The sequence below is a fragment of the Mustela nivalis genome, assembly GCF_964662115.1.
Source record: "Mustela nivalis genome assembly, chromosome: 7".
In the NCBI taxonomy this organism is placed as follows: Eukaryota; Metazoa; Chordata; class Mammalia; order Carnivora; family Mustelidae; genus Mustela; species Mustela nivalis.
This window is the reverse complement of record NC_139026.1, coordinates 68265152-68292230: the sequence shown is the minus strand read 5'-3', so window position 1 is coordinate 68292230 and position 27079 is coordinate 68265152. Positions and strand designations below refer to the sequence as shown.

General features: G+C 40.6%; 2 protein-coding genes and 1 pseudogene across 9 annotated transcripts in view; all 3 read left to right on the top strand.

The window, feature by feature from the left end:
* The window catches only part of LOC309868514 (liprin-beta-1-like), a 78050-nt gene extending 59549 nt beyond the window's left edge, over positions 1–18501 (top strand). For 5 of the 7 annotated variants that reach the window (XM_082738435.1, XM_082738434.1, XM_082738439.1 and 2 more), the window contains exons 14-27: positions 412–472; positions 828–857; positions 2756–2927; positions 5555–5687; positions 5974–6102; positions 7595–7745; positions 8429–8540; positions 8688–8776; positions 12391–12513; positions 13238–13363; positions 13937–14125; positions 15424–15603; positions 16291–16356; positions 16638–18501. In XM_082738435.1, the coding sequence (XP_082594561.1) occupies positions 412–472; positions 828–857; positions 2756–2927; positions 5555–5687; positions 5974–6102; positions 7595–7745; positions 8429–8540; positions 8688–8776; positions 12391–12513; positions 13238–13363; positions 13937–14125; positions 15424–15603; positions 16291–16356; positions 16638–16724 (1648 nt within the window). In that variant the 3' untranslated portion in view covers positions 16725–18501. Of the gene's footprint in view, positions 1–411; positions 473–827; positions 858–2755; positions 2928–3391; positions 3425–5554; positions 5688–5973; positions 6103–7594; positions 7746–8428; positions 8541–8687; positions 8777–12390; positions 12514–13237; positions 13364–13936; positions 14126–15423; positions 15604–16290; positions 16357–16637 lie in introns of all 7 variants that reach the window. The other 2 variants (XM_082738433.1, XM_082738436.1) reach the window with 1 other exon arrangement.
* Positions 18502–18798: 297 nt separating this feature from the next.
* LOC309868533 (rab15 effector protein pseudogene) lies at positions 18799–19961 on the top strand (annotated as a pseudogene). The gene has a single exon. The product of its transcript is annotated as a rab15 effector protein pseudogene (transcript).
* A 3837-nt stretch (positions 19962–23798) lies between these two features.
* The window catches only part of LOC309868534 (small ribosomal subunit protein mS35-like), a 46893-nt gene continuing 43612 nt past the window's right edge, over positions 23799–27079 (top strand). The window contains exons 1-2 of the mRNA XM_082738454.1: positions 23799–23839; positions 25444–25611. Coding sequence (XP_082594580.1) covers positions 25468–25611 — 144 coding nt within the window. The 5' untranslated portion in view covers positions 23799–23839; positions 25444–25467. The remainder of the gene's footprint in view (positions 23840–25443; positions 25612–27079) is intronic.

Genomic DNA, 27079 nt, shown 5'->3' with positions numbered 1-27079 from the left:
TGTTTTAGAAGTTCCCTGGTATATTAACTAAAATTTAAATAAAAATAAAAAATAAAAAAGTTCCTGGTCTAAATGTATACATAAAAGGATACACCACTGGTCCATGGAAAAATGCTGGTTTATTTTCAAATGTTGACATCACAAGGAGAGTCCTAAGTGTTTTTCCAGCTATTCTAACATGTGTGGGACATTTAGAGTTATTGGCAGGACAGTTAACCACCTCTGCTTTTAAAAGAACTCAATGTTATAATTTAGTAAAGCACATAAGTGACTGCCTGAATCCGGATTTTCTTTTATGACCAGGATTCAACCCACACACAGTTTTAGTTTCTTTCCAAGATATTCTCCTAAGAAACAGTGGCACCAGAGCCACTTATTATTAATCCTAATTACTATTATTGTTATTTTTAGAACTTCAAGTCTGCAAAAGTCCAGCAGCCTGGTCAATCTGAAGAAAGAGTCATCAGATGGGGTTGGTTCTGTGTTGTTTCTCTGTCTGTTACCCTGAGACGCAAATATTTAGGGATCCTCACATTTTCCCATTTTCCAAAGAAAACTCTCAAGAAGAGTTTGAGGTTTCTCTAATGCAGATTTATTAGATACCACAGTTAATGGTAAATATTAAGAAGGGTGAATATGAACAGTTGAAACTAGTGGATATAATCACAACTGAAGACTAATTAGCCATTATTGGAAATAAATGGAACTGAGATTGTATAGCTTAGAAGTAGATAAAAGTTTATTTTAATTTCTAGAATTGTGTGTAACAGTTTGTGAATATATGAAGCCATTCCTGTAACAATCTAAAATATTATTGTTTTGAACAGGAAAAGGAGTCTGTTCAGAAGCCTCCAGAGGTAATTTTTATGTCCAGATTACAATGGAAAAATGTTTGTGATGTCTGATACATGGGATTGCTTAACTGTCTCCAAAAAACCCAAACTCAGAACCTCCAAAACATGTTATATGAAAGAAACCAGATACGAAAGATCAGATAGTCCACGATTCCATTTATGTGAAGTATGTAGAGTAGATAAATCCATAGAGACAGAACCCAGTTTGGCGGTTGCCAGAGATGGAGAGGGAGGAACGGAGAGAAACTGCTTCCAGGGTGAGGGGTTTTATTCAAAATGATGGAAATGTTTGGGAGCTAGGTGGAGGTGGCAGTTATATAACACCGTGAGTGTACTTAATGTCCCCTAATTGTTCAGTTACTTTTTATGTTTCACCTCAATAAACTGTTGGGGAGGTACAAAAAACAGACAAAACCCCCAACTCTCAATCAGGCTAGTGATAGTCTTAATTATCATATTTGGGCTTCCTAAGACCTCACAAAACATCCTTAGGTCACCCGCCCGAGAACAGCTGTTTATTTAATATAACCACTGTGTATACAGCAAACATTTTGGTGTTCTGTTTTTTTGTCTTTTTTTTTTTAAAGACCTCATCAACAAGGGCTCTCGTTCTTCCTCCAATTTTCAATCATTAACTCTGTAAAGGCTACCTTCTGGTAGGCCACTTCCAGATGCACTCCCTTGACTGCTGGCTCTGAATGCCTTGAGTTGTAATGTAGGTGTCCCTGATAAGGCACGGACTGTGCACACAGCTGTAATTACAGGCATCCTTTGTCCTTTTTTGTCTTGCCAATTCAATAAATGATTAAATGATTTTGACATCTGTGGTGAGACATAGGTAATAGTTGCACTAAACTGTGGCATCTATAAACTTGTAGTTACGATGAGCAATAAATTCAGAGGATAAAATAACCACCTTCAAAGCTTGTGTCCCCTCTCCCCTTTCTCTACCACTGCAAAAACAAAAACAGAGGGCAGGAGATGTTAGAGGAATGAGGGCATGCAAATCAAAGCATCTTTGGATCCTACTAAAACAATATAATAGATCATGTTACTGGAACTGCTAATTCAAATAACAAGAAAGCTAAAAAATCAACAGTACTTAGAAGTATAACTTAATTACAGTTAAGTTTCGCGATAAAGACCTTGACCTATTAGAGACAGCCAAAGAATCTTCTGAATCGATGAAGAAAAATTTAATTATAACAAGTTTAGTTTTGGTGTTAAGTGTATCAAGCATGTCATAGTGTTTGAAAATTGGTGATCTGTGTCGGGTAACTTGCAGGCAAGGTAATGAATATGTCTCAGAACACCCTCTCAAAAACAAAATGTTTAACAGTCACTGGTTGTGTCCTCATTTGACTAGTAATTCCTTGAGTAGAATATTTAAATAACTGGAGTAGAATCTCTTTCTGCTGCTGGTGTAGAAGCTTGGAGATAACGCCTACTTTGCACAGTGATTATATTACGCTGGGCTTCTGATGCAGTTACGGTACAAAGACTGTGAACTGCATTGTAGCCTAGTCCATGTCATAACCATTCGAAAAATAGGAAGCCTGCTGGTATTCTGGTTATGCAGTACCTTATTTCCATGTCATTGGGGGAATGAGGCAAATAAAATAAAGCTTGAGAATTTCTATGTCCTAAATACTTCACATCTGAAGCATGCCGGTTATAGGTCAGTGATGAACATGTTTTTGTTGCTGCTCTTGCTTCCTAAGTAGCTTTCAGAACTGACTTTCTAAATTGTAATATGGTGCTTGGTGTTCATAATCAACTTATCAGTTCTGTGATTCTTTTAAATAAAATCACATGTGTAACAGATCAGGTGTTGTGCCCAGCGTGTACTCCTAATTGTGCACAGCCACGCTGTGTTCCATTTATTATTACTTGTCTTTTAGGATAAAGCTCCTGTAGAAAGCAGCCCATTCAGGGGCCTCCCTCCGAAAGCTCCGGGGCGTGATGCATCCGTGGACGACAACCCCTTTGGCACTCGGAAAGCCAGATCATTCTTTGGGCGTGGCTTTTTTAAAATAAAAAGTAACAAGAGGACAGCAAGTGCACCAAACTTGGGTACGTATGGCCAGCGTGCTTTTGCTTTAATTCACTCAGGACGAGGACAAGGTCAATCCCCTGCCTTCCCTGGTTCATTGATCTGTGCGTTTCTCCTTCTCAGAAATGAAGGTGAATGCAAGAAACTGACCCCTTGGGTTTAATTCGGTGGTAAAGATAGCTCTGTGCAGGCCATCACCCTGCTCTCCTTGTTGGAGTATAAGTGTAGAGGAAAGACCAAAACCCTTGACACTCTCTGACTTCATTGTAAACAGCTTCTCATCTGTTTCGAACGTGGGCCAATTTACCCCATATTGTTCCTGCTAATGGAGTCTGCGATGTTGGAAGCACAGCGCAGTGCTTGCCTTTCCTCCCCCTGTGTGTATTTTGTGAGTAGGACTTTGAGCTGTGTTTCATTTTGTCATTCTCCTGTGTTCTCTCCATTGGGCTGCGTGTGATTGTGTGCATTGTTGGGATATCTGAAGATCGTAAACGAAGTGCCAGTGCACCCACCCTAGGTATCGTACCCCTGCATGCCAGCCTTCGCCAGTGCTGTCCTCCAGGCTGACTAATCCTTGCTCTTGGTATCTGCGATCTCTAGAAAGCAAGCTGGCAGCGATCAGAAAATGTTGTCCTCGACTCCAGAGAGTTCCTTCCAACTGCTGCTAAAGTGAACTTTCTGGAGAGTCTTTGCTTCCCAGCCTACGTGCTGTTTTAACCCCTGCTAATGACACCTTGCCAGGAGCTCTGGGAGGACCCAGAAGCGCACGGCACCCTCAGAGTCCAGGGCAGGACTCTCCTGCCTCGTACCTTCCAGCTTTCTCACCCTTCCGGTGCATCCTGTCTCACACTAACTCCCAGGTCCTGACAGTTCCTTCTCCATGTCTCCATTATCCCCAGAGAGCAATGTTTTCAGCCAAATCGAGAAGTCTGTAGAAGACATTGCAAATGATTGCTTTAGACTGACTTTTCTTAAGGGAATGTTCTTCTGACATTTATTGCTTTGAAGATGGAAGTGGCATTTAGTGACACTGGAGGAAGATTTCTGGGATATTTAAGGAGCCTCCCCTAGAGTGATTTTAGGAGAGGGGAAACTCCGTTTTCCTTTTTAAAAGTGTGGGGCATGGGAGGGAGGAAACATCCTCAAAACAAAAAAATGAAAACAGGATGCTTTTAGAATGAGGGTGAGTTAGGCAACATTTTCTGGTATACCCGTACCCATGATGGCTTTGGGGTTTGGATGGAAAGGTTCCTTTGGATTTTCCCTGAGATACCCATACACCAACTCATGTGGGTCAGCACAGGTTACTTTTCTCCCTTTGCAGTCTTGCATTTCTAGAATACACATGGGATAAATAAAATCCAGACAACATTTTCAAATGTTTTTGCATCTTTCTTAGAAGAAATACATTGTTAATGCTAAGAGCCCAGTGCTGCTTATTATAACCTATAATCACAGCTGTGCTTCGTAGAAAAGTCAACCTCTGCAACTTTTGTATCTTGCTGAAACACCATTTCTGTGATTTTTGTACAACTTTTTCTTTCCCGTAAAAGTGTCGTCTCGCACTGAGGAAACAGTACTGCTCGTGTTTGTTAGTGGGGGATCATATCTTAAGGGGCAGGTAAAAGAATTAAGAAATAGAGAATGCTGGGAGAACTGGGCGTAGCAAATTTGGATGTTACTCTTTTAAGGCAGAATCAACAGACACTGATTTTATATCAAAAGAAAAATGTGTGCATATCCAGTACAGTCTTTTCTCAGTAGGACATAGCAAGTTATAAATAGGAATAACTCTCTTGAAAAAAGACCGCCAGGGCTTGGTGACTAGGATCTGATGTAAATGCCAAAGGAGAGGAGGGAGTGAAAAGAAAATGCCAAAGAGTGTGAATGGGAGTAACAGGAAGAATATTAATTAGTATCAAGGGAATATTAAATAAGAAAATCTAAGAGAATTCTTCTGAGAATTGGATGGATTTGTTGAGTCTAAGATGTTCCTGGCACAGCACATTGGGAATATCCATAAACGTTCAGATCCTGAGTCTGGGGAGAGAGATTAGGACCAGAGATTGTGATACTGGCTGCTTATGAATGAGGGAAGCCATCATTTTGTGCCAGGCACGGAGTGGGTGAACTTGTTCAGAGATCCTGCTGGCAGGAGCCTAGAACAGAATCTTGGAGTGGAAGAAGAGGAGAAAACAGGTCCTATAGCAGAGAAGAAACGATCAGATGACAGATCTGGGAGATTGTCCTAACAAGATGAAGGAGATGATGTTTTTGAAGAATGTGGGAAGAATGTCAGCAGTACCAAGTGCTGCAGAAAAATCGAGATTAATTTAAGTGATCTCAGATCACTTAAAGAATGTGGCAATCCTATCCCACCTTTGAACTTCAAAGAGGTGGTAATTTGTGAGTTAATGAATTTAGGCACAATATCATATGCGATATTATACACATCATTCACTGATACACAGCAGACGGTAAAGCAGAACATAAATTTGTGTTCCATCTGTAATATTTGTAGGGTGCTCTTTACAGACCAACAGAAGAAGAATTTGTGAACAGTTGCTAAAGTTAAGAAGGGTAGCATCTAGTCATGTTCATTCCGTACTTTAAAACTCACCAAGTATGTACTCTGTTCTTGGAATAGCTGAAACAGAGAAGGAGACAGCTGAGCACCTAGATCTGGCTGGTAGATCTTCCCAGCTGAAAAATTCGCAGATATCTCCACCATGGCCGGATTCCAAAAAGAAATCCAGAGGGATCATGAAACTCTTTGGAAAGTAAGTAACACAGCAGACAACCGGAGGGGGCTTTGTGTTGTGTGTTGCTCAAATGTAGGAATAAATGGAAGATTGCCTAGAAACAAGTATGCAGTTGTAAGGCTTTGCTGTTCCTTTGATGGAAGGAAGATTGTGATCTGGGATGCACTGACTCACTGGATCTCAGTTAAAGTGTAAATCCAGACATCTTTTCTGACCATACATAAGCAATGTTCTCATTAACTTTAAAGTCCTAAGGTCTCCTCAGGTCTCTACAAGGCAATGTGATGTTGTTTCTTCTATTCAGACTTAGGAGAAGTCAGTCAACTACATTCAACCCAGATGACCTGTCTGAGCCTGAATTTAAAAGAGGAGGGACAAGGGCAACTGCAGGGCCACGACTGGGTTGGTCTCGAGATTTGGGACAATCTAACAGGTGAGAAAAACTGAACGAATGGACTTTGACATCTCTACCCACATGTCCAGGCTATGAGCACTTGCAATGTTAGTATTGTCCCTGGGCTGAGCAGTAGAATCCCTTGCTTACCCCTTTGCCTGGCAGAGGGGTCCGTCATCTTTAGAGCAGTGCGGGTTGGCAGTGGTTGGTGAAAATCATGCAGAAGATGAGGGCTGCGTGAGCCAGGGGAGGAACCAAAGCTAAAGTGTCAGCAACATCTGTGTAAGAATGATTCTTTGACTTCAATCTGACTGAGAAAATAGTTACTCCAAGTACTCTAAAGCATAGCTCTAGAGAGATGGGCTAACATAGCGGTTAAGAGTAGGTTCTAGAGACAGACTGCTTGGATCTGATTGCTGGCTTGGCTGCTTCCTGTAACCTGGGTGACCTTTGAGCAACTACATCCATACTCTACGCCTCCGTGTCCCCTGGTATGAATTAGTCTAATTATGAAGATTAAAGGAGTTAATATGCGTTGAGTATCTGGTAAATAGTAACTGTTCAGTGAACGTTAATGACTAATGGATTCTGTGAACGCACCTACATAAATTCATTAAGACACAAATTCTAACGGAATTTAATCAGGATTAAATAATCCTGAATTTATCAGGACTATGTAATGCTTTATCTGTTAAGACTCTAGGAACTTTTCCTACACCCTTACCACAATTGAGGGCTGTTTTGAAATTACTGTACTGACCTACTGAGCATGAGAAGGATGGGGTTGGCAAACATCTAGCACAAACCATTACACTTAGTCTTTGGAACATGGTCTCTCCTACCCTCGCAGAAGACTGGGCACAGGTTTTATCAAGGAGGAAACCCTGGCTTTCTCCAAACACATGAAGGTCTCATTTGCCATGTGTTCTCTTTATACACAGTAGAGGATCTCCTTGTGCTGTTTTAAAAAAAAATAAAGAAAATTTTTGTTTATCTACATTTTTTTTTCCCCCAAAGAGGAACACGATTTACATGTCAAAGTAGAAAATTTGACCCAGAAATTACTGTGATTATGTTTCCCTGTACTCAGTGATGGCATGTTGCGCTCTTCTCACTGATAACCATTTGGAGAGAAACCATAATTCTGCTACAGTTCAAGTTAGACTTGATTTCTTTCCATCTAACCTAGTGTTTTCTGTTTAGAAATTCAGTCTTCAAACCACGTTGACTGAAACTAGTACAGTGACTTGACTTGTTGGTTCAACTTGTTTTTCTTCCACAAATATGTTTCTTGCTCAAACATATTGAATCTTTTGTGGTTTCATTTGAAAATGAAAGCTGTGGTCCTTTTGAGGTAACTTTCAATGCCAGTACCACCTCCCCTAAACATGGACTGAAAAGTAAGCTTTTCATGGTCAAATAGGGCATTACTAGGGAATTTCTACATTCATTCAGTATAAGTTGGTCAACCTTGAGAAGCCACAGGGCTGGCTTGGAATTGTTCTTCACACAGTTGTTCGTTTTCTTATAGCGACTTGGATATGCCATTTGCCAAATGGACCAAGGAGCAGGTTTGCGATTGGCTTGTGGAGCAGGGCTTGGGGTCCTACGTGAATTCAGGCAAGCACTGGATTGCATCTGGCCAAACACTTCTGCAGGCTTCTCAGCAAGATCTGGAGAAGGTGACTGCTTCTGTGTTTTGTTTAGACAATGGCTACTGAGAAAGAGAATATGATTGTAGAATTGTTTTATACTCCAGAAAGGGGAGTGGGGGGAGCCAGTCAGTACTCTTGAAAAACTGTGTTTTCTGCTTCACACTTTTTTTTTTAATTTAATCGCATGGATTTAACAAGAAGGACCTGATCTTAATGATTCCTTATGAAACATGTAAGCCACTGGCTATTTTAATGAGAAATAATTGTATAGACATAATAATAAACCTTAAGCTCATATTTCTCAGAATCTTTGTGAGGCTTTAGCATTGGCCCAACTTCTCAGTGTAATGTATGCAATTCAACTTTACTTTGCAAAAAGGAAAAGGAAAGAGCCCTACATCTTACGTCAAATTATTTAACATATTTCCTAATTGTTTAACCTTTTGTACAGAAAGAATAGAATTCCAGTCTTGCTGAGGAAGGAGCCTACTAGGGAATGGAACATCCCACTAAACTAGTTGCTGTGGTCTTGGCTTTCTAGGGGCCTTTTGTTCAGCAACATTTCACCAACTTGACTTGGCATGCTGACTGAACAGGATTGTCGGGTCTTTAACACTGGCTTCGTTTGGGGGCAGCTGGCATCTTTTGCCAGTGGCATCTAGCCCATAGTGACAGAATGGTCAAACCAGTGTTTCTGCTTATTATTTCAGGAACTTGGGATTAAGCGTTCACTTCATCGAAAGAAGCTCCAGCTGGCACTGCAAGCCGTGGGGTCTGAAGAAGAAACCAACCATGGAAAGCTGGATTTCAACTGGGTTACTAGTAAGAGATTTTAAATTCACTCATTCATGAATGAGTAAATGAGTGACTGAATGAATGAATGAATAAATGAATGAAGCTGCTTTTTCTTTTGAATCACAAGTACAGGTGTTGCGTGGCTTACTAACAACACCGATTTCTCTCCTGTAGGGTGGTTGGATGACATTGGTCTCCCCCAGTACAAGACCCAGTTTGACGAAGGACGGGTAGATGGTCGAATGCTCCATTACATGACTCTTGTAAGTGATTGGCTCCTGGGAGTTGGGGAAGGGGAGTGTCAAATTGCTTTTCTCTGGAAAGACACAGAAATAGTGAGCAAAATACATTGTTTTCACAATGATTCCACCAGAGTTTCAGGGTGTTGCCTTAACTTGAGAAGAGCCAGAAGAGTTTCTGTTAAGTTGAAGTCAGAGGATTTGGTGATTGCAGTATCGTTGGGAAATTTAAAACTTGGATTTAAGCTGTATGAAGGCTAATCTAAACTCAGCTCTCCAGGAAGATGGTTTTATGTATATTCGACAATGTAGACCCTGAAGTGCACGCTTTGAAGGGGTAAATTTTCGCATAATTTTATATGCGAATTATATGTTATGAAGATGCTTTGTTTTATTTTATTTTAGATTTTATTCATTTATTTGAGAGAGAGAGTGAGATAGAGCACGAGCCCGGAGAGGGTCAGAGAGAGGAGGAGACTTTCACTAAGAAGGGAGCCTGATGTGAGGTTTGGTCCCGGGACTCTGGGATCATGACCTGAGCCGAAGGCAGCCACTTAACTGACTGAGCCACCAAGGCGCCCCTCTCCTAACGATGTTTAAAAAATAGAGTGTAGAGTGTCGAAGCCCTGGGGGTTTCTGAGTTACACATTCCTATATGCAGTGACTGCTCAGAAGAGACCACCCTTTTGACCTGACATCTAGAGACCCGTCTCCTCTCCTCCCTTCTGCTTTGGAGAATGTTACCCAAAACCTGCCTCCTTTCTCTCTTTAGCCCCGTTCCACTAGGGGAGTAATCGCAGAGGCAAGAAGTAGGCTGAGGTGGACTCTCTGATTCCTGCATTACTGTTCCGTATTTTTATCCTTCCATCTAAGAGGTAGAAGGACTTTACAACAGTGGAAGAGACGGTTTCCAGGAGAACTTGTTCTAGATTCCGCAGTCCTGTTAGTGCACTGCTGCTTTAGATTCTTTTCTTTAAAAGGCCTTTTGTGAGCTACGCTCTGGAACCAACCCCGAGAAGTATCTTCTTTAAGTTTGTTGAAAATTTGGGGCATCTGGGTGGCTCAGTGCGTTAAGCCTCCGCCTTCAGCTCAGACCATGATCTCAGGGTCCTGGGATTGAGCCCCGCATCGGGCTCTCTGCTCAGCAGGGAGCCTGCTTCCTCCTCTCTCTCTCTGCCTGCCTCCCTGCCTACTTGTGATCTCTGTCTGTCAAATAAATAAATCGTTTTTTAAAAAAAAGTTGTTGAAAATTTCAAACAGCTTATTTTTCAATGTCAGAATTGTGGGGTTCCTTTCATGGGATTCATTTTCTTCTCTGTCATTGAACCAAAGTCCGTACCTTGGTGGGCACCTGCTTGTAATAACACGAGCGCGTGGCACATTGCATGTATACTGTGTGCCAGACACTCTTCCAAGCTCCGTACTCCTATGAATACTCCAGTTTCAGCAAGCCTTGAGGTGACATTCTTGTTATCCCCCAGTGTTTAGGTGAGGGAATGAGAAACTTGAGAAATGGGGTAGCTCAACCAAGTTTCCACAGCCAGAAAGTAGTCAGAAGTCACAGGGTGTTTGAACCCAAGATGTTTCCAGATTCCTCCTCTTAATAGCTCAGCCTGCAACAAATTCAGTAAATACTTGCCTGCTTGTCTAGGTAGGTATGCTTCTGCACGAACGTGAGTAGATTCAGGCTTAAAACCACAAGAAAAGTGCACATAAATTTTGTGACTATAAAAGAGTAAATCATCTTAGACAATTAGACCTCAAAAGTTCTGAGTCACAAAAATACCTATTTGAACATGGTATCCTGGGCTGGATCCTGGAATAGAGAAAGGACCTAGTGGAAAAGCTGGTGAAATCTGAGTAAAGTCTGTAGTTTTAATTACCAGTTTTTTGTTTATGTTAATTCCTCAGTTTTGATGACTACATTATGGTTATAGAAGGTGTTAACCATTAGGGAAAGCTGAGTGAAGGATATATGGAACTATTATCTCTTCTTTGGCAACTCTTTGGTAAATTAAAATTACCTAAAAGACTTTTTTAGGGGCACCTGGGTGGCTCAGTGGGTTAAGCCCCTGCCTTCGGCTCAGGTCATGATCTCAGGGTCCTGGGATCGAGCCCTGCATCAGGCTCTCTGTTTAGCAGGGAGCCTGCTTCTCCCTCTCTCTCTATGCCTGCCTCTCTCCCACTTATGATCTCTCTCTCTCTGTCAAATAAATAAATAAAATCTTAAAAAAAAAAAAAAAGAAGAAGGCGGCGGCACCTGGGTGGCTCAGTGGGCTAAGCCCCTGCCTTCGGCTCAGGTCATGATCTCAGGGTCCTGGGATTGAGTCCGGCGTCGGGCTCTGCTTAGCAGGGAGCCTGCTTCCTCCTCTCTCTCTCTGCCTGCCTCTCTGCCTACTTGTGATCTTGCTCTGACCAATAAATAAATAAAAATCTTTAAAAAAACAAAAGATTTGTTAAAAAATCTAAAAATAGTATCTGTTTTGATTTAAAACAGCCCTCTAAAAAAAATGTCTCAAGCTAAAATAATTTGCATTGTATTTACATTGTAATCACGTATTTAGATTTTTTTAAATCTGAAAAACTTGAATTAGTTGAAACTGACCCACGTGGAAATGTTTTGAATGGGTGTCTCAATCTTAGATTAAAATGTGTTGAATGCCTTCTAACTTACCATAAGGAAGTGCCTTAAAGAAATTTATCCAAAAAAAATTCAGGAAATAATTTTGCTGAGTAGCTATAAGAATTTAAGCTGATTGTCCAATATTTTTATTTAAAAACTATTTTTATAATAGATTATCACCCCCCCCCACCAACAAATGTGTTTATCAGTAAGGTGTGTCTAAAATGGATATTTTTCTTGTTTTATTTTCTGGGTGTGTTTGGAAATAGACTGGTGCTTATCTTGACACTGCCCTCCACATCACCTTCTGAAATAATTTGTTTTGGTGTGTTTGGTATGTTTGAAATGTTCCCAATAACCACAGACAGGAAAGTTACACCTGGAAGGAACTGATGGTGATACATGTTGCTACTAATAACTTCTTCATGTCTCCTTTCTCTTTAACTCTCACCAAAACCTTCTCATCGATCACAGACTCTGCTGGATAGAGCATAATAATCAAGAACTAGAGATTCCTTGAGGCTTGGGGAATACTATAACAGAGATACTTTTCTGATTTTCTCCCAAATGGTGATGTGCCTTAGTTCAGCAAACCTAGTTCTGCTGTCCTCACTGAACATCATGGGCTCTTAACTCTTTGCTTTATCACACCAAATCAAAGTGTAACCCAGCCAATTCCTTTCCAACTGTGCTCTACAGAGCTGTGGGGTCTCACGATCCTGTTTCAAAGTGTCCGGAAGAGAAACAGGTGAAACTTGGCTTCTGTTGATACAACACTAATTTTTTGGTGGTTGTTTTTAATTTGGGGTCCTGGAGAGGATTTTGTTGGGAACAGGAAACAAAGTGTTCTGTTACCAAATAAAGGGTTTGAAAATACAAGCGCTCGAGGCCTGTTGGTAGAGGGGTTTCCTAGTTTTACTTGTTTTCTGAAATTTCCCTGAGAAGGTCCTCCTGCTCTAGGCCAGCTCAGTGAACTCCTCTTTTTGTTGTTGTTTTGTTTTGTTTTTTTTTTCAGGATGACTTACTGTCTTTGAAGGTCGTGAGTGTGCTACATCATCTCAGTATCAAAAGGGCTATCCAGGTCCTGAGGATCAATAACTTTGAACCGAACTGTTTGGGGAGGCGGCCGTCTGACGAGGTAGCACCTGAGGTTGAGATTCCCGCTGCATGTGCTCTCCATGCACGGGACAGCTGTGCGGGCAAAACAGACACACGAGTCTTCATGGGCCGGCAGGGAAGGCTTCTGCCATCCTCAGAGCCTCAAGTCCAGCCTCATTACCTTCTCGGGCTTTATTTTCCTATATCCCCCCCATTGTGATGGGTCTACCTGTGTAACCACAAAGATTGTGTTTTAATTTCCCTCCCTCCTTTTCTCAGGTGTCTCTTATTTTCTTGCCTCCTTAAGCCACAGAGTTAAATATCACTCTAGAGACTTGTTTTCCTAAAGCACTGCTTCATGAGTTTGTGAAAAAAGCTTGGAACACTGGCACGGATGCCTCAAAACAAAACTGAGATTAGCAGACCCCTTTTCACCTTTTCTGTAAATACTTAGTGGGATGTCGAGGGAATTGTGCTCTAGAAGGCAGACTTTGTAGAAGGTGCAGTTTGAGTGTTTGGGATCCCACAGTCAATGGACTAACGCTCCTTTTATTTTGTTTTACTTTTTTCATAAAAAATAAAATGTTCCAGATTTCATTGTTTATGCACCACACCCAGTGTTCCATGCAATACGTGCCCTCCTTAATACCCACCACCAGGCTCACCCAACCCCCTACCCCCCTCCCCTCCAAAACCCTCTGTGTGTTTCTCAGAGCCCACAGTCTCTCATGACTGAAGCTCCTGGTGGTTGTTTGTTCTCACAGAACAGCGTCACCCCGTCCGAAGTTCAGCAGTGGACCAATCACCGGGTGATGGAGTGGCTGCGCTCCGTGGACTTGGCAGAATATGCCCCCAATCTCAGAGGCAGTGGTGTCCATGGTGGGCTCATGGTAAAACTCTCTTTTAATTGAAAAACTGACTTCTCATTTTGTTTCCATCAGTCAAATGAGTTAGGACATTATCAGTTTGCTTGTCATAATCCTAGCACCATCAAACTGAGCCCTCCTGTAACCATTTCTAGGGAGTCTTTACTTTCCGAGTATTTTTCCCCATCATGTATTTGTATCATGTAGGGTTAGATCAGATTTCAATCCATTGTCTCTTATCTTATGTGACCATCTGGCCACTGGTTCTCATGTGAGGCGCAGCACCAAAGGCGTGAAACACCTGCCACATCCAGATTCTATTTCTGCACAGTGATATAAGGAGTCGCCTTCCAAAGGCTCCACTTTGGGGAGCTACAAGCCCTAACTTTGGAATGCATGGATGTTGGGAACGGCTCTACTTCTCACTGGCTTAGGCAAAATAAAGATCTATAGCTTGAAAATCAAAGTCCATGCTCGGTCTCTCTGGGCTTTTGCGGGATCATTGGTGATGACTAAATGACGGAACTTTGCCAATTACAAAGCGCAGGGCAGACATGCATGATACACAGTGCCTTAAATGACTTTTTTTTTTTATAGGTTCTAGAACCTCGTTTTAATGTAGAAACAATGGCTCAGCTATTGAACATCCCACCAAGTAAGACCCTCTTGCGAAGACATTTGGCTACTCATTTCAACCTTCTGATCGGGGCCGAGGCCCAGCACCAAAAGCGTGATGCCATGGAGTTACCAGATTATGTACTCCTGACAGCCAAGGCCAAAGTGAAGGTTGGTTTAGGCTTCTGTCTTCTAATAACTGGTTAAAGCAAAAACTAAAGCTGGGGCTTGGTTTTGACCTGACTGTCCCATTTTCTGGAGTTTCCTGAGTCTTGTGGATGGGTTAATGGTCTGTGCATCTTTAAGAGTAATTAAGAAAATGCATTTTTGCAAGTGTCTTTCTGGGGGAACCTTTGCTCACATTTATTCTATTAGAGTTAACAGTGATGAAGAGGATGACGTTGGGATGCAGTCAATGTATTGCCAATGCAGAGTCCATGACTTGGGCTCAAACATTGATTGCAGTTGTTCTATGGATAAATCCAGCAGAAGAGGAAGATTTCTCACACAGATTCAACTTGTCTGGCTTGCAGTGAACCAATCTTGCAAGTTAGAAAAAGATACTTAAGAAATGACTCAAGGTAGACCAACAGAGAATGGCTGTTTCTGGGTATACCCAGATTCATGGGTCATACCAAATTCAGATTACATTTTCTTCTTTTTAATCATTTCTCTGTGAACTCTTATGAGTCTGTTATCTCAACCAACTTAATGTGGAGATAGAGTTTATCAGCTCTTCTGCAAATTTGTACTAATTTCTTTATTTGTACTAATTTCTCTCTCTCTCTTTTACCTCCTCTACCTGCCTGACACTTTCTCATTAGCTCCCTTTCTCTCTTAAGAGATCTGCCAGATTTGAAACTTCTCAAAGACTCTGTTCTATTTAAATTCTCACCATCAGCCTGATCACCGTCTGCTGAACTGATAGTCTCAGGGACTATGCAGTGACTCAGATGGAGTTTCTCTTCCAAGTATCATTAGAAATTCTCTCTCCAAACAAGCGAGGATTCCTTTAGCAACCTCAGTTCTGTTATGGAAGCATAGCCGGCATACAGGATAATCCTAGCTTCCCCTGAAAAGAAAACACAGTTAGGACCATTCTCTTTTCCTGATCTGAGATGGGAAAACCTTGCAAAACTGGATTCATCCCTGAGAAATATCATTGCATTAAGTCCTGTTTAATCAAAAACTAAGGCTCTTGGCATTTTTTTGCGTATCACCGTGACTGCGCAGCTAATTGGGGTGAATAAGTAGAACAAGCTTAATCTTCTGAGATTCATAATCTGGATCATTTATTATATTTGGGCACATCAATCATACACACACAGGGTGCTTTTATTTTTGTCACACCAATTTAATCATCCAATTGCTTTTCTCTGTAAATGGAGTGAATATTTGAATCATGCATATTCTCAATTTCTGCCATATGAGTTTTATTAAATCCCTGGATGTCTGCTTTTCTTTTAAAGCCAAGGAAACTTACCTTCGGCAATTTTTGGAAACTGAGAAGGAAGAGACAGGAAGATAGGGAAAAATATATTTGTCCTATGGAACTGGGACATCCATCAGGAAGTACCTCTAAGAAGGGATTTAAACCTGGATTGGACACGCGTCTGTATGACGAAGATGATTTGGACTGGTTGGAGCAGGTAAAGGCAATAGGACATGCCTGTTTTCTTTCAAGTTCCTCCAGCCATGAAACACTAAATGGAAACTTGATGCACTGTGTCTACTAATCAGTTTTTTCTCTAATATCTGAAAATATAATAAGAAAATAATAGTCAATAGCTTCCCAGTTGCTTGCTATGTCCCAGGCACTATCCTCAGCAGTTAACGTATGTCAGCTTTCACTGACAGAGCCTTGTCATCCTCAGTGTAGGGGGAAGAAAACCAAGGCACGGAGAGGCTGAGTAACTCACCTGAGATAGAAGAGCAGCTTGAAGACCTGGGCTTCCAAGCTGCCAGGCTGGGCTGCTCACTGATGTTATACTGTCTCTGGGTTATGGAAATCTGTGTATTAAGTCAAGTGGAAATACACAGCTCATGTAGTCTTTTTCAATGCAAAGTCCTGGATTTGAGTATTGCCCCCTAGTCACCAATCCTTTGATGTCATTGTCAATATCAGAGCATTAGGCTAGAGGTGCCAGTAAAGGGACATTTTGGCTCATTCTTAGCCTCTGGTTGCTGTAACGAAAGGAGGTATCCCCAGAAGTGTTCTGTTGCTCCCAGCCCGTTTCATATCACTTGCATTATTTCTTCTTCGACTTCTCATTTTGCTGTCCTTTCTTTGAAATGATGCAACCGAGTAGGTCACATGATGGGTGTGTTCTTTACAGATGGAGGATTCAGAAGACACAGTGAGACAGATACGGGTGTTCACCGAAGGCATCAACAATCTAACGGTAAGTCTGTAAAACGAAGTTAAAATGTTATTCTACAGGGGCACCTGGCTGGCTCCGTTGGTGGAGCGTGCGATTCTTGATGGGGTTGTGACTTCGAGCCCTACGTTGGGGGTAGAGATTACTTAAAAATAAAATCTTTAAAAATGAGAAGAAGTTTAAAATAAAAATGTTATTCTAAAAAGATATTTAAAATAACCCCAAAGGACTGCATGTTTTAACGGAGCGTGTGTCGTGCCGAGCTCCTGCTTCCTGTTTCATGACCCCATCCCCTTGTTTTCCAGCGCAAGTTAAAGGAGGACGACATGTTTCGGGATTTTGCCGCCCGTTTCCCCAGTGCCAGCATCACTGACGAGGACTCCAATGTTTAATCTGAGCACTTGGACGAACATGAGGAGCCCCTTGGCTTTCCTCCACCTGATTTTTCAAACAACTCAAAGAATCTAGAACAAACAACAGATTATATACAATTGATCATTCCACCTTCTCGGAAATGGACACGGAGGCCTGGGTTGCGGGGGACAGCGTGTGCCTATTCCGAAGACGCCATGAAAAATGAGACACTGGTGAATGAGAGTGTAGTGGTCTGTCCTCTATTTAATGTAAAAATCTGTGATATATTTAAAGTGTTGCATTTAATATGAGTGTTTTACTGTAGCGTTTCACGTTCCCATTCAACAGTACCCAGGATTTGGGGATCAGGAAGCAGTGCGTGGATGATCTCGTCACGTCAGTGTGACAACACTGTAGCTGTCAGCATAGGACATCACATGCTTTCAAAATCCGTATGTGGAATTTCCTCAAGTGTTCCACGTGCCTGCTAAATGCCAGCGGCCACCTCCACTTGCCACCTCTTGTCCTATTTTATATATTTTTCTAAATACGTGTATATATTTAGTACATAGAAAATAGAACTTTTATTTTGTGACATACAGGAGATGATGAAAAGCAAATGCAGTGCTCCAAACAGTCATATACCAAGTGGTCCTCGAAAGGTTGGGATGATCTCTCCTTCTCCAAGCTGAATTTTAATGATATTAAAAATGAGTTAATATTGATCATCCCAACTAAATTAGGGTATATGAAATGCCCCTTCTCTGATGACACATCACCCAGTTAATTGTTGAAGAGTTGAAAGTTTCAGCCTTCATCTTGGATCCTTTAGCCTCAAAAGGAAGAACACCAGGGACATTTGAATACTATTAACTCAAATGAATTCAGAAGTTCCCCCCCAAATTTGTAGAAATTTCTGAAGAAATCAGACCCAAACAAAAACCTTCACAGTATTAAGCTGCTTATTTTCCTTCTTGCTGAGTATCTCATGACATCAAAATACTAACCATCTACCTACTGTTATTAATTGTATATTTCTCAGGCTATCAGTGGATGGGATTTTGTTATGTTAAGCTGAATATGCATCTGAACATTTCGTCTCAGAGTTCAGTAACGCTGAGGCTGCACAATGAGTTTTAGAATGGCTATATATTGATGAGAAAACGTAATTCATGTTTTTAGCACAGGGCCCAGATGACATTTATTTCTAAAGGAAATAGCGGTGGCAAAAACTTACTGTGTTTATCATTATTTTTAGGGGTAGTCGAAAAAATAACCTATTTTTTATTCACTACTACACTTCCCACGATAGCCAACATGGTAAAGACACGTCACAAATTGGTGTGGGGAGAGGCAGTTCAGTATGTGCCCATGGATTTGCTTATAAATTCTATTTGAATATCAGTGGTGTGATCTTGCAAGTTCTTAGCAGGTTACCAAGCTTTTCAGCAAGGGCCTATAATACCAAATTACTGTTTATTCGTGACTAAAATGATCTGATGCTAATAATAATCCTTTACTCTCTACTATTCATTGTCTGGTAACTGTATTGGACTCTTACATACTAGTATTTTTTTTAATGTGAACATATGTCACCATTTGAAAAACAATTTCTTATTCAAACCTGGTTAAAAAAAATATGCCAGAAGACTGTTAGAGATGCCAAATATTCTTTATTCAGGGCAGTGTAACATAACTGATGATATGTGATAAAGTTAAATATTTTTTTGATGAGATATATTTTATTTACAAAACATTGTGCACTGCTGGTTTTAACATATGAAAAGAAATAAAGTCAGTTGATAATTGTCTCCTGTTTTTATGCTCTGTGACTTTATTTTCCTTTGTGCAGAATACCCAGTAGGCTTTATTTCTGACCTATTAGAACAGTGACACAGATGCTTTATCATTTGCAAACTCCCATAAATTTCATGGGGGAGGGTTATAGCATATATCGACAGGTAGAAATTTGAGGGCTCTGAGGAATTTCTGTACAAAAGGAAATAGGCAGCTGGACTGGGTGGGGCGTAAGGAATCCTAGTAGAGGGGTTATTAGAAAAGCAAAGGGAAATGACTCGCCATCAAAGTTGAAGAAGTTTTTTTTAGAAGGAGATGTATATTCCTTTAAAGAACTAAATACTGTCTTTAAGTAAAATTTGAAAAGCGGAAACCTATCTTGGAAGAGATTGCCCAATATTAGAAGTGGAGTGAACATCGCTAGAGAAGAACAGATGTTTTGGTGAGAGTTAATCATCTCTAACTTAATAAACCAGCAGGAATGTGTGAATACAACACACCTCATTGGCAAACAGAGAGACCGGGCATGTTTGTTTAGCTGTGTGTCTATGTGCTCAGCTACGCCACGTCAATGCTGAGTCAGAAAACTGGGACTGCATTACCAGACATGACTTCACTGTAAAACACCGTAAAACTTCTCCGAAGAAGTCATTCTGCATGAGCTTCATACGTTCGATCTCCGGAAGCAGTATTGATCAGGTGCAGAGGAAATATGGGGCAAAACTCATCGCAACAGTTGCCTCCGAAGGACAGCAAAGAGGATTCCAGCATCTGTGAGGTTGTCAGCGAGGCTATAGTCCATGCAGCTCCGAAAGTGAGGGAGTATCTTGGATTCGAAGATCCTCTGAGCAATCTGTGCCCAGCTTCCAACACTCTGAACGAGATCTTCTTAATCCACTTCATCACTTTCTGCCAAGACAAGGGAGTGGATGAATGGCTCACCACCACCAAGATGACCAAGCACCAAGCTGTACTGTTCGGGGCAGACTGGATTTGGACTTTCTGGGGAGCCGACAAACAGATCAGGCTTCAGCTGGCAGTGCAAACTCTGCAGATGTCTTCCCTCCCTCCTGTGGCATCTCAGCCCTGTGACATGTCCCCTCCAGAATCCAGGGCAGGGGGGTCTTCCAGGAAGAGAAGTCGATTTGATAAGCTTGAAGAATTCTGTCACTTGATAGGAGATGACTGACTGGGCCTGTTTATCATCTTTGGGGTGCCAGGTAAGCCCAAAGACATCAGAGGAGTAGTCCTGGACAGTGTCAAAAGTGAGATCGTGCGGGGCCAGTTGCCAGGACGGAAGGCCGTGGCACAGTTTGTCCTGGAAACGGAAGAGTGTGTGCCCATCAGAAAGCTGCTGGGGAACTGTCTGAGTAAGAAAGATGGGCTGAGAGAGGTGGGCAAGGTTTATATTAGCATCCTCTGAACTGGACGTGGGCAAAGAGACTGTAAGGCAAAAAGGAAAAAGTATTTCAGCGAGCTCATCCACATGCATCATCCCAGCATGGGATTTTTTTTTTTTTCTCTACCCACCCTCCATTGCAAGAAAATAATCACCTGGATCAAAGCATATAATGTCATGACAACAGGGGGGGAAAAAACCCTGCTCATATTGCAGGGAAAATTAATTTATTCAATAATAAAAATGAGAGGAGAGAATAAAGTCAGCCTTGAAGTTTGATTTGCTAAGAAAAAGTCTTTAATTGTTTAATAAGTCTAGAACTGTAAAGTGTAAAATGTATTTTTACTGCTTGGGGGAGGTGGCAGGGTGGGGGATAAGCTGGTCCGTGAGACTACAGAATGGGATTAATTACACTGACAGCACCAGTCCGATTCAGGACCCCTAAACAAAACCTCATTCCCTCTCTTCCTATGAGCTCTGCCCTTGATCCCATCTCCTCCCCAGCTGCTTTTTCTGCGCACAGAGACTCTTGGTAGGATTCACTTTGGGACTTGCTTGAAGTGTCCACTTTCCCTATGTGTTAAACACAGTGACCCCTGAGGTGCCTGGGTGGCTCAGATGATTAAGCATCTGCCATCAACTCAGGTCATGATCTCAGGGTCCTGGAATTGAGACCCACATCAGGCTCCCCGCTTCTGCCTCTCCCTCTACTACTCTGTCTGCTTGTGCTCTCTCACCCGCCCTGTCAAATAAAACATTTAAAATAAATAAACAGTGACCCCTATAGCAATCCCTCGTAATGATGATTAACATGTATCCACTTATAAAAAGCATCTTTGCTTAAAAGCCTGGGTGCAATTGTAATAGTAGTAAAAGAGAGGAAAACTAAGTGAAGCAAAAAGTGCTTAGGAATGTAAATGAAAGATTCATTCACATGATTGGTAAATGCCTAGTTTTGTGTCAGGTGTTGTCCTACACCCTTCCAATCCAGTAGTAAGAACAAAGTCCCTACTCTTGGCGATTTCTCTTTTAATGATGGAAGACTGACAATTGACAAATATATGATTATATAAAATGCATCTTAAAAATATATCTAGTGTTATGTGAAAGCACGGATAAAGGGACAGTGAGTGAAGGGGGTACTACTATATATGGGATTTAGGATTTAGGTTAAGACCTCTGAGAAGGGATAATTGACCAGAGATCTGAATGAAAAGGGAGAGCATTAGTACAGAGAGATCTGGGAAAGAATGTTCTAGGCTTAGAGTACTGCAAAGGCAGAGCCTGAAATGGGAGCAGAGTCAATGTGTGTAAAGCAAAGCAGAGGCGGCTGGTGTGAATGGAGTCCAGGGAGCCCGGGAGAGAGTGATAGGAGTTGAAATTGAAGTACCCAGCAAATGAAACAAGCAAATCACCCTTGTGAGGACCCAATTTTATTGTGAGTGATAAAGGGACAGACAGACATGCCTTGATCAGATTGATCAGACTTACTCTTCAAAAAAAAATTCTCTTAGGCACCTGGGTGGCTCAGCTGGTTAAGCCACTGCCTTCGGCTCAAGTCATGATCCCGAGTCCCCGGGTGGAGTCCCGCATTGGGCTCCTAGCTATGCGGGGAGTCTGCTTCTCCCTCTGACCTCTTCCCCTCTCATGCTCTCTCACTCTCTCTCTCTCAGATAAATAAATAAAATCTTTAAAACAAAAAACAACACCTCACTTGGGTGGATCAAAGCATATAATGTCATGACAACAGGGGGGGAAAAAACCCTGCTCATATTGCAGGGAAAATTAATTTATTCAATAATAAAAATGAGAGGAGAGAATAAAGTCAGCCTTGAAGTTTGATTATTACTGGGTGGCGACTAGGCTGTAAGGAGGAAAGAGTGAAATCCGAGCCCATGGGAGCAGCTGGGAAGCTGTTAAAAGAGTTGAAGGTAAAGCATACAGCGTTTGCTGATGATTGGATGTAGGGATGAAATCTACCACAATTAATGCTGTATTTCCAAACATCTTAAATATTAAGGATGCAAGGGAAGAAATAAAGGCACACACTTTGAATGAGCCTGGAAGCTACCCTGACACTGAATGTTTCCTTGGCATATGTGGACCCTATCTGTAGCAATGCTGTGTCAAGGAAACTATCAAGAAGGTGGTTAGGGTATGGGGATGAGTTCAATTAATTTGAAGGAGATGATGCTTGTGATAACATTTTTCCATACTAAATTATAAGCTAACAATAATTTTGGGAACTCTAGTACAAATTGTAAATATCCATGTTCTAAACAACTGGAAGATATAAATCAAAGACTTACCATGTCTTCTTTTTTTCATGAAAATAAAAATGTGAAGGTTTTGCTGATTTAAAAAATATTGTATTTTTTAAAAATCTGCATTCTGCTGTAAAAAAGTATGGAAATACAGAAAGTTAAGCCTTCGGGAGTCTCACCCTCTCTCCATACCCACTCTCTCCAGTTTGCTGGAGAGTTAACATTAAGAATATTGCTTAATTAACAATTCTGCTTAATTAAGAATTTGCTTAAGAAATTTGCATAATTAAGAATTAAGAATTTTGCTATTAACTAAGACGTTTTGAAGAAGTTTTAACTAAAAGTAGCTCTCTGACAGAAAGTCACTGGATTAATCTGGATTTTAGATATAATAAAACCCCATTATAAAAATCCTTAATACTTAAAATTATTCCACGCAGCATTGGCTATAATTTGCAGGGCCATAATTTGGTAAGAAAGCTGAACAAAAAGTTTTTATCCTAAGTGAGCAACTGCACTTTTAAGAATTCTTCCAACTGAAAAATTATGTAATTCTTAGTGACTCCTAGGTACATGTGTTACTGTTTACACTGCATGAAACATATTATTGCCTGCTGACAGGATTGCAAATGAGTTCTTTTAATTCAGAAGGAACCTTACTGTACTTGATGTCTGGGAAAACAGTAAGTATTTTTCTAGGTCCTCTAACTCTGGTCATGTCTGTCCACTAACGTCTTAGGGAGATAGTAAGACAAAAAGAAAACACAGGAGGGCAGGGTGAGGACAGGAGTCTCAACTTCCTGCTCAGAAACCGAGAGATCCCTGAATATAAAGTAATTCTGTAAAGATTCATAATTCTTTTGTCCCTAAATTTGTATGGTATAGGTCTTGTAATTAATTCACTGTCCTAGAACATACAAACTGGAGAGTACAAAAATCACAGCTGTATTGACCATGAGCTTAATTCCAATGACCACCATTTATTTATTTTAAGATTTTATTTATTTATTTAGCAGAGAGAGATCACAAGTAGGCAGAGAAGCAGGCAGAGAGAGAGGGAAGCAGGCTCCGTGCTGAGCAGAGAGCCAGATGCGGGACTCAATCCCAGGGCCCTGGGATCATGACCTGAGCCAAAGGCAGAGGCTTAACCCACTGAGCCACCCAGAGGCCCCATGACCACCATTTATACTCTGCCTTCTGCAACACAACTACTTAAATCACAACAGCTCTGAGGAAGATCTTACGGTTCCATTTTCCATGAAACTGAAGCTCAGAGATGTTAGATAGATTTTCTCCAGAACACAAAAAAACAGAGCCTGGATTCAAACCCCATACCCATCTGCTTCCACCTCTCTCTCTGCCTGCCTCTCTGCCTACTTGGGATCTCTGTCTGTCAAATAAATAAATAAACAAAATCTTTAAAAAAAAAAATAGTAACTGGACTTTTCTTAACTATTTCTGACTTTTCATTAAGATGATTTAGTCCCAGAGCTTACAGAAAATGGATTATTAAAAAAAAAAAAAAGAAAATGGATTATTATTTCATTTTCATGAATACCTGAAATAATCTCAGAGTTTTGGGATCATGATCACTGTTGAACAACTGTACATACTCAGTTCTCTGTAACTACTGTGTTGTCTTTTAGGTACAGCAGGCAGAACACCCAGATATGAAAGACCACTGAGAAGAAAGGTAAACAATGTGCTCTACTACATATTATCTTTATGATCTCTGAAGTTCTAAAGTGAGGCAGATATTGATGATCAGGCAGAAGAATGCTGCCCGAGAAGGCTTCACAAGGGGATGCGTACTTGGTGACTGCCAGAGCTTTGGCTCTATTCTTTGACTGGTTTTTGTCAGTACCCCAAGAAATGGATCCTCTTTGAGAAATAGACTCACATATTCCTGGGAAATAGGTATATAAACTAGAATATAGAATTATTTTTGATGGTGCTTTTAATAATTATGAAGCCTGGGATGTGTGTATTAATCTCACCAGTTTGGTCTTACGCTGTAGGCAAGTCTATAAAAGAATCCGAATCCTAAGGTCACTTGTTGAGGATGGAGTCAGAACAGAGACAAATTATTAGATGGAAGTTAACTGGTACCAAATTATAATTATCTAGAGTAGTTATTTTCACAGGAATATTACCTTCTTCCAAGGCGTACACTACCCTAGTTTTGGTATTGCATTATTGGGCATTGCCAGATTTTGCTTCTTTAAAACCCTACTTTTATATGCCAGCCGTCCCCTTCTAATGAATACAGTTTTTTAAAAAATACGTGTATGTTAATGTGATTGACTAAACTGTCACATAGCTGTTCTCTGAAACTAGGAGACTTATAATCTCTCATTATATATGTATTCAGTTAGTTTAACCTACTTACTTATTTCTAAGTTCATATTATTTATTTCTTATTTCCTCTAGTTCTCAGTTATCAGTGTCTTCTCCTGTACTGACTTCCATCAATAAAGTTCTGAAAACTATTTTAACTTGGGAAACATTCACCACCTTACACTGGTTCAGCTTATAATTTTTCAACTTTATAGTGGTGAGAAAGCAGTACACATTCAGTAGAAACTGTTCTAGGAATTTTGAATTTTGATCATTTCCTAGGCTAGCATTATGCGGTATGAGCTTGTGCGATGCTGGGCAGTGTCAGTTAGGTATAGCCACAGAGTCATGAGGATAAATAACCAATATACTTAACAACCAGTCTGTACCTTATAACTATTCTTTTTTTTTTTTGTAACTTTCAGTACAGTATTCAATAAATTATATGACATATTCAACACTTTATTATAAAATAGGCTTTGTTTTAGAAGATTTTGCTCAAATGTAAGCTAATGTAAGTGTTCTGAGCACATTTAAGGCAGGCTAGGCTAAGGTATGCTGTTTGGTAGGTTAGGTGTATTAAAAGCATTTTTAACTTATGGTGTTTTCAACTTAAACAGAGTATCCAATAAACTCATCATAAGTTGAGGAAGATCTGTATTTCAAAATACATTGTTACTCTTCAACAAAATGTAAAAAATTTGCTAAAAGTCTAAATCCACAGAAATTTTTAGTGAAGGAAGTGTGCTATTAAAGAAGATCCTTACCAGAAGCTTTGCAGAAACAGTGCAAAAATATTAGGTAGATTTGGTGTTTTTCATTTGAATAGCAGCAGCTTTATGAGAGGTCAGATTTTACATCAGTTGCAATTCTGCTTGTGTTTCTTTTTTGTAGGTTTTTTGCTTTAAAATTAAAGATCATATTCATATTTAAAATACTAAACCATTTTATGTTCTATAGGCACTACCTCCTAGGACAGAGAAAATGACTGTTGACCAAGATTGGCCTAGTGTTTATCCTGTAGCAGCACCATTTAAACCTTCTGCTGTACCTCTTCCCATTCGAATGGGCTATCCAGTAAAAAGGGGGGTGCCCATGGCAAAGGAGGGAAATCTAGAACTATTAAAGGTAAGGTCAATTGCTGATTCATTGGCTAAGAATTATTTCTAAAGAAATGCTGGTCCTCTTCCCACTCCTACACTGCCTTGTACTTGAGGGTTCAGTATGTAGCAGCAGGTATTGTATTTTAGTTTAAACTTTTTTTCAGGTAATAATGGATGATACATTCTGATTGTCCATGGTAGAGAAGACTCAAAGAGTCCTGAGCATTTAAGAATATAACCAGTTGATCCTATGGCTTCCTTTCTGGCTTTTTCTTTTCTATTGTATTTTTTCTACCTATATCTTTCAAGTGGAACTCAGAAAAATGAAATGACCTAATTTGAGATTGAGAATTGTGACTGAAATTTACTTTTTTTTTTTTGGTAAGATTTTATTTATTTATTTGAGAGAGAGAGGGTGAGGAACCATGCACACAAGAGAACACCAACGGGGCAAGAGGCAGAGGGTGCAGGGCTTGATCACGGGGATCATGACCTTAGCTGAACACAGGCGCCTAAACAGCTGAGCCACTGAGGTGTCCCTGAAATCTACTTTTAAAGATTTTTATTTATTTTTGACACAGAGAGAGAGAGCACAAGTAGGCAGAGAGGCAGGCAGAGACAAAGGGGAAAGCAGGCTCTCCACCGAGCAGAGAGCCCAATGCAGAGTTCAATCCCAGAACCCTGAGATCATGAGCCGAGCCGACGGCAGCGGCTTAACCCATGGAGCCACCCAGGCACCCTTGAAATCTACTTTTAAAGAGATTCTAAAACTTTCTGCCCAGAAAAGTAGAATATCATTTAATATTGTTATAGTCCTTCAACTTCTTTATTTCGTGAAGCAAAATATGTCATATTCAATGCTTCAGTTGGTAGCATCTATAATGATTTATGAACTATAAGCTTTTTTTTGAAGATTTTATTTATTTATTTTTGCAAGATAGAGGGAGCATGAGCAGGGGGAGGGGAGGAGCAGAAGGAAAAGAAGACTCCCCACTGAGCAGGGAGCCCAATGCAGGGCTCAATCCCAGGATGACCTGAGCCGAACACACACACTTAACCAACTGAGCCACCCAGGTGCCATGAACTATAACCTTTTTAAAGAAAATATGAATATGTTTTGCCTGAGAAGGCATATCTTAGATGGTTCATGTTATATACGGTAAAATTGTCATAAACTGTGTTTTCCACTCTATGAGAATCTTTTTCTTCTTTTTTTTAATTGGAAGTATAGTTAACACACAATTTTACATTAGTTTCAGGTATACAACGTAGTGGTTTCACAAGTTTTTGTGCTATACGGTGCTCACTACAAATGTAGCTAGCATCTGTCACCATACAGCCCTATTACAATATCATTGACTATATTTTCTATGCTCTACCTTTTGTCCCTATGATTTACTTACTCCATAACTGGAAGCCTTTATCTCCCACTCCTCTTCACCCATTTCTCCCATCCCTCCATGTCCCTTCCCCTCCAGCCACCAGTTTGTTCT